The following is a 7,301-nucleotide window of genomic DNA, read 5'->3' as shown; positions in this document are numbered from 1 at the left end:
ACTTATTCTTCTTCTTAAGACAGCCCTCATAAAGTGTCCAACTGTACCATAACTATAACACTGATTACCACTAGACTTAGACTTGTCCCAACTCTTGCCAGTCATCTTACCATTCTCATCACTCGAGTCACTACTATTTTAAGCCCTACTCAAACCATTTGCTTAAATTTTGTTCTAGTCCTAATCATTTACCTTAATCTCCATTTCCTTTCTCCTAAGTGGGTATTAATGTGTTCTTATCATACTTTATTGCATTCTTAACATCCCTATATGAGTCAAGGATTGAATTAAACAAAATAATGGCCTTATAGGTTTTAGAAATATTTTCATAACAATTAATAATATTTTAAACATATTTGTTAAAAACATTCAAATTGTCATCAAGATCCTTGAAGAATCTATTTTAAAGCTGACAAATCTTTCAAGTAAATACAATTTATTGGAAGTAAATTTAAGCAAATATAAGTCCTACAATTTTTTTGTAGTATCAACTTTATGAACTTTTCTGAAAATAGAAATTCGTCAAATTCTTCTTTTTGTTGCTTTGACAAATTTTCGAAAAAATTGCCATTTGAAAGTTTTGAAACTTTTTATTGAACCAAAATTCCTTTAACTTTTTGTTGTCAAATAGAAAAATCTCATTTTAATTGAAAATTCCTAAATAAAAATCTGTAGACATTTTAAAAAACACATAACAACCAAAGTGTACAATTAAATCGCACAAAGTAATCCTAAAGGTTATAATATACGCTGTTCTAAATGTCCAGAATTTCATGAGATTTGTGATCTTAGATCAAGTGAATGGTCAAATGGGTCAAGCTGTCTTAATGGAATATTCAATGTAACACGGAGGTATGCAACCAAAATAATTTTTCACACAACGCAGCCTCACACGGTGATTTAATAGGCAATTATAACACATAATTAATTATCAACTTGCAATCAAATCCAACACTTCAAAGAGGGCATATAATTCATAAATTCTAGTACAAGCAATAGTTATCCCCATACGGAAGCCACAATCCTATTATCACCCACGGGTCCGTAGATAAAGAGATGCAAATTTGCTGCTTTAGGGTAATTGTTATTCACCCTAAAGTTTCAGCAAATGCAGCATCATGTTGAGCCAAAGATTGAATCGCAAATGTCTAAAGGCAAAATTCGTCCAGATAGATGTATAACCTAAAATAGAAAACAAACAATATCAAAATGTCAGAAAAATAATAAGGATCAAATAGTCTAAAGAAAACTTCCCTAGAATCTGCAGCACGTACAACCATATGCACCGCACCAATAGAATGGCTTGAGCCTACAGAACACCACTATGGACTTGGTTTGTGCAACTAACCCCAATTTTTGCCCTATATACAGATCGATTTTTGGTTGGAAATCCAACACCTGGGATCTCTGATACAAATTGTTGTGGAAGCTTGCTCCAAGATTTTCAATTTGGTAATTTTCAGGCTTAGTTTAAATTTACTAACCGATATCACACAATCAATCAAAGGCTTCGACCCACAACCATGACATTCACTTTGGTTGCTTTTTATTCTTACGCACAAAGGAGAAGAATATGGTGGTGATTTGTAAGCCACAAAGACAAGGGAAAAATAAAGGAACAACAGGCACGAAGAAAAAGGAGGCAGTCACAGTCTTAATCTCTTGCAAAAGCACACACTGTTCCATGCAAATAATGAGAAAAATATATATAGGTCACGTTAGGTATCCAATTGGGCAAAGACATATGTAAGTAGATCGAATCTTAGAAGAGCTCTCCAATAATTGAATATTTGGGTTGTGAGCAATATTAATAAATTAAGCTACTTTTAACTATCCAAGTTTGTATTCCAATCGAGCCTCTAAATTGAGTTGTTGACAATTAATTCACCCATTGACCTAAGCCTGTTAAATATAAATCAAAATGTTTAATATCATTGCTAGAAATTTATTGGATAGCGAAACCCAACAATTATCATACGTGCATGATATACAATTGTCTCGACTGAATTAAACATGTATTCTTTTGTGAGATTGACAAAATAGAGAGATTCTTGGACGCCTGGGCCATTTTACATCAACACTTCCCATGTTATTATTAGGATTTTGCCATTTGTACATTCTTGAATTACATCATTGTTGACATTCCAATGTTTTTCAAAAATTTTATGCGTGGGAATTTTTTTATTTCTTTTCTAAATTTAACTTGGCGAACGACGGTTTGCCACAGTGTATGACAAACTGTCAACCTTGGCGTTTATCAAGCATGGTTATTATTAGAGTAATGCTATATAGCTCCACTGGTGTTGCAATCCGAATTTAGATTGCACTAGATAATATGTTAAATGAAAAGTGAAATTGAAAGAGTTACTTAATTCTATCTATCAATTAATATCATATTAGCGTCACTTAGATTGGGATTACAACTCTAGCGAGGGTAAATAGCATTACTCTTATTATTATTATTGTCACATGGTATACTATTAAACTTGGTGTACGATAAAATGTCAAATTTGACGTGCATCAGGTATGATTGCCATTATTATCTTCTATTAATAGGAAAATAACTCGAATCTCGCCCTTCATCATCAACCATTGAAGAAAACGCTGTTGAAATTCCATCACATTCATTCTCAATTTTTTTAGATAATCTTTAAAGTGTAATCTTAATATCTTCAAAGATATTCATTTCCTTTCACTAGCAGAAATTCTACTAAAAAAGGCTGAGGTTTATTCATTGTGATTACCGTATTTTTCAACTGAAATCAAGATTATTATGGCTTACTAAAATATTCGAAGACTTTAGTACATCATTCCCCTTTGATGTCAATGTTTTGATTTTTATTTTTCTGATAGTTAATTTTCACTTTTCATCCTCAGGTATTATTCGAGTTGGTGGTCACCTAGAAGTGGTAGTAATTCTGTTGAACATTATATGCTGCTGCAGATTATTACTTCATCTTATCAAGTTGTGGGTGATTACTGCATTTTGTTACCACTACAAAAACGGAATATGATAGGGAAAATTGTCTCTTCAATGCTGGAATAATTCTGTGGATGTTGTCTGGTTGCTGGAACTTAACTTCTTCTCGTAAGTTGCTTGCTTGGTTTGAGATTCTTGAATTTTTGAATTTTGAATTTGAAATTGAGAGGATTTGTTGAGGTATGATTAACTGTTCTACCGATTCGAAGAATGAAACTTCCCTAAAAGGGTTATTCCGAATGTACAGCTCTTAGGGCTGTACATTCTTATAGCCACCTCACACGAGTGTGGGGTCCCCTCAGGCTGTCATGCATGCTGTACACAAGACTCTCCCTCAAAATAGGAATCTTAATTTTCGAATCTTTGAATCAGTCAACAAATTTAAGTTTTTGTTGTTAATGTAGCGCGTTGAACTCCCTGTCCATGCATTCAAATTCAAGGATTTCATAAAGAAATCGATAGGCAACTTTGTTTATTCAGGGTAGCAATATATATTTTTTCATCACGACACACTCTATAGTCTCGTAAACAAGAGAAGGAAAAACCATGAAAATACAGCAGATGAAATTTTATTTGGTCGCAAAGAAAGGCAGTAAAATCCTTTGTAGTAGTAGTAGTAATAGTATAGCAGACTAGTCGGTGCAGCAGCGGTACATGACATACTTGTCCATGATACGTCCACAGTCAGAGCAAACCACGGTCTCCGGAATGTATCCAGTGTTCCCTGGCAGAATGAGGCGGTTGCAGTGGTGTTCAGGGTGGAGGCCAGTAATCTCCTCATCCAGTACGGGCACAAATTTATCGGGGTGGTCCACCCTTTGTCCCCATTTTCCGAAGTTGTCGAAAACTGTGAGCAAAATGTCACCTTTGCCTTTAGTCATGTCATGTTTACCCCTGCTGAAAACAGCCCATCCTTGTTCACTGCCGTCATAGGTTAGCATTGTCAAGATTTCCTGCATTATTTTATCAGTCTCAACGGTCATGCCGTGTTGAATTTTGGAGTTCCACATGCTCCCCAGCCTCACCCAGAAATACCAAACATAATCATAATAGTCCTTCAATGAAAAAATGTGGCTAAGTCGTTCTCTGTCAATGATTTCATGGCATCTTCTTACTTTGTCCTTTGGATTGCTTTTTCCCACATAGATCATTTCTAAGGGAAATCGCAATGTGTTTGCAATGCTTCGCGCTGTACTTGTGAATTTCCTAATCCAGTCGATATCCTCTCCACCGTACAAACATATAGTTTTGTTGTCATTTATCTGTGACCAAAAAAAAATATGTTAACATTGTGTTACAAATTTGACGCTCACCGTCTATTCGAACCTCTTAGATCGCATCAGAAACAATAAGTGGCATGATGTTAATTATGTTGCATACGTGTACGATTGACCAGTTAGCAATCTTGATATTCATGGTTATGATGACAGCATTATCATCAGTGATTGATGCTTTCAGCAAGAGAGTTAATAATTTAGGGCGAAAGATGGTGTACGTACCCACTCCTGGGTACGCGGATCAATGGAGTCTGCTAGTAAATCAATATTCCAGGTACTCTCTCTCCATAGTCCCAATTCCCTTTCCTTAGTAAAGGGGAAGGCAAGACTTCCCCAAATCCACATTACCGGTAAAGCATTGACGTTTGACACTCTTCCTTGTGGATCCAAGACAACGAGTATAGGCATGTGGATGAAATTCCATATCTCCCGGATGTACCTAATGGCTACTGGATCAACCAAGGAAGGATGATCGACTGAGTACCATGGCATAGAGCCACGAAGATCAAAAAATTGTCTCTCCTGTGTTAGGCTCATGGACGTTGCTTGGTCAACAATGGGGAGCCAGAGAACCTCGTATTCGTGCCTCATTGAATTTTGGTTGTAAATCAGATGGAGAATGTTGAGCTCTTCGTGGGGAAGGTCGAGGTCTGTAATTAGTAGCAAGACATACTTCCTCCTCAATACCTGGAGGCGTTCCTGTCATCAGGAAAATGTAAAATGATATGGTCACATTAGACATAATTGGATGGGATCAAAAAATTTGTGCAGGGACAAGTAAGGAGACAACAGTTATCTTTCTAGTCCCATCAAAGATTGGCATTTGATCTTCTCTGGCACGTATAATTGCCCTTAATATCTTCATGTTGTCAATATGTAATGTCTCAAAGAGTTTTTTCAGAGCAGCAAATTGTTCATTTCTCTTATTTGCCTCTGTAAAACAGTACAATCATTTAAGTGATATATCAGTAGCTATAATTCAAGAAATGAAGTAGTTGTGCAGTGGTGCCATATTCTTATTCTTCATGTCTTAACAACCCACCCCCACCCCCACCCCGTAAAAGCAGTAAAGAAGGGCTCGTTGGGTACTAATTTTTACTTTTTTGAGGAGTTACTGGGATGTCAAGGTGGGTTTGTTGGTGACTTACCAATAATCCCATTCAAAATCTCCAGTTGCGTCTGCAAATGCTCATACATGTGGGAGAGCTTATTAGCTAGACTTAATATCTCCCAGGACTCAGAAGTTGAGGTAATGTACCTGATCCCCAACAAAATTATTCAATTGTCAGTATATTTAAAATTCTCACTTCTTGCTTTCATTTACTTAGTTAATTAGGCACAATAGGAAACATACTCGTGACCACTGCCAACAAGGTTCAGGAGTATTGATGCACACGCCAAAATGCTCCTTATGATCCAATAAACAGTTGTTGGAATGTGAGCAGTCGCGGTTGCCATTTCTGGTGAATCACGGTTAATGTATTGAGTGGGGAGCTCCTTGAACTTTATAATGATGCGAGTCACGGTCTGTACAGCCTGTAAAAGATTGAAAACAGCTTCAAAATTTTTTCTCATTTCCTGATTGTGCTCCACTGTTTCAGGTAGATCCTTGAGAGCTGCAATATCCTTGGCCAGTGGATGCTTCACTTGAAAGTGCTCGACCAGCCAAAATTCACCATAGCTGACAGAAAAAGCAGCGAAGATAACGACCACCTTGGCATCCCATGCATAATTCGACAGTGCTTCGAGGAGTCCAATGGCTGCTGAATGTGATTCTCCTCCAGCAGCAATTTTGCAAATTATCTGTTCCATTAGACATTCATACTCTTAAGCTGATAATTTAAATAAAATGTGTTTTTTTAAGGAAGTTTTATGCAGCATTTACGAAACTAATGCTAATAATCACATGAAAGTGTTAATTGACTAATACTCTAATAGTGCAGGATGTTCTTTTAAGATATTCAACATTGAGCAAGAGAGAAGCGGAGATTCATTAAACCTCCCAGGAAATTTTGTTTATGGGATGTGCCAACAGTTGAACTATCTCCGCGTCATAGTGAGCATTTTGAAAGGACATCTCATATGACTCTGAATGTGGTGGAACTTGAGCTTCCTATATTATGAACATATAAAAGTCTCAGTTAAATGAAGCTAAGGATAAAGTCTAGAAAAATTCATGTTTGGCAGCAAAGATAGAGTAGAACAGAACAGAAAAGGCTAATTAGCATTGTACATGAACGGTGTCAAGAGATTTGCAATGTTTCAGGATATCCTCGATAATGGAAAGAACAGGCTTCACGTCAAGATCTACATAATCTGGAGCATGTGTGCCCAGAACTTGCTTGTTCAATCCAATATCGTCAGTCGCAAAGTAGCGATCCTGCCGATCAACTTTACCCGTGAGCGGCCTAGCTGCAGTACTCTGATGAACTGCAGGATTGTGAAGTGGTGGAGGACTATGATCCAGTTCATCATGACTCTGTCCCGGTTTCACGCTCTCATGACCAAGGATTTTAGAATCCGGCAGCTTATCACTCATCAGTGGGTTGGTCCTAGTTCGGCTTCCCATTTCTGCAAACAAAAAGAGGGATAACAAGAAACAATATGTTTGATGAATTCAGTGCCTGTCTTGGTGTCCACTTGGGGTTCCCTCTGGTCCTTATATAGCTAATAATGGTAAGTGAATCAGGTACCTTGCTTCCATTATGTTGTACGGCCTGTATGGGGGTTTGGAATTCAGTACTAAAAAATGAATTCCTAAACCAAATCTTTTCTTCACAGTCAAAGAATTAACTTTATCAAGATTTTGAGACAATTTGAATATTTTTATCAATTTCTTCACGTGAAATATGTCTTGAATCATATTTATACATATTTGTTGACAAATCCATGTTCTTGGCTATTGTTCCCATCAGCTTTAAATCATATTAAAATAATATGTGAATCTAATATACATATTTGTTTTTGTCAAATAAGAAACAAGATTTATAAATTTAGTGCTTGTTTGGTACAGATTTTAAACCAATTAAAATCAATTTTTTTAC

General features: G+C 36.5%; 1 protein-coding gene across 1 annotated transcript; it reads right to left on the bottom strand.

Annotated features, from left to right (window-relative positions):
* Positions 1-3,448: 3,448 nt before the first annotated feature.
* On the bottom strand, positions 3,449-6,871 carry LOC111388321 (protein SIEVE ELEMENT OCCLUSION B-like). Its single transcript, XM_023013003.1, has 7 exons — positions 6,491-6,871; positions 6,257-6,370; positions 5,612-6,060; positions 5,406-5,515; positions 5,048-5,190; positions 4,480-4,956; positions 3,449-4,242 (listed from the first exon to the last, which is right to left on the bottom strand). Exons 1-7 carry the CDS (start codon positions 6,824-6,826, stop codon positions 3,613-3,615), a joined length of 2,259 nt encoding a protein of 752 aa, XP_022868771.1. The 5' UTR covers positions 6,827-6,871; the 3' UTR covers positions 3,449-3,612.
* Between the last annotated feature and the right edge of the window lie 430 nt (positions 6,872-7,301).

Source organism: Olea europaea, unplaced genomic scaffold, assembly GCF_002742605.1.
Source record: "Olea europaea var. sylvestris unplaced genomic scaffold, O_europaea_v1 scaffold488, whole genome shotgun sequence".
NCBI classification, from domain to species: Eukaryota; Viridiplantae; Streptophyta; class Magnoliopsida; order Lamiales; family Oleaceae; genus Olea; species Olea europaea.
Note: the sequence above shows the minus strand (reverse complement) of the source record. Positions and strands in the feature narration are given on the sequence as shown.

Excerpts from the sequence above, each read along its gene's own strand:
- LOC111388321 (XM_023013003.1), bottom strand. The coding sequence starts at position 6,826 with ATGGGAAGCCGAACTAGGACCAACCCACTGATGAGTGATAAGCTGCCG. Across the intron at positions 5,516-5,611 it reads CTTGTTGGCAGTGGTCACGA|GTACATTACCTCAACTTCTG; the intron begins GTATGTTTCCTA and ends GTTGGGGATCAG. Across the intron at positions 4,243-4,479 it reads ATCCGCGTACCCAGGAGTGG|ATAAATGACAACAAAACTAT; the intron begins GTACGTACACCA and ends TTTTGGTCACAG.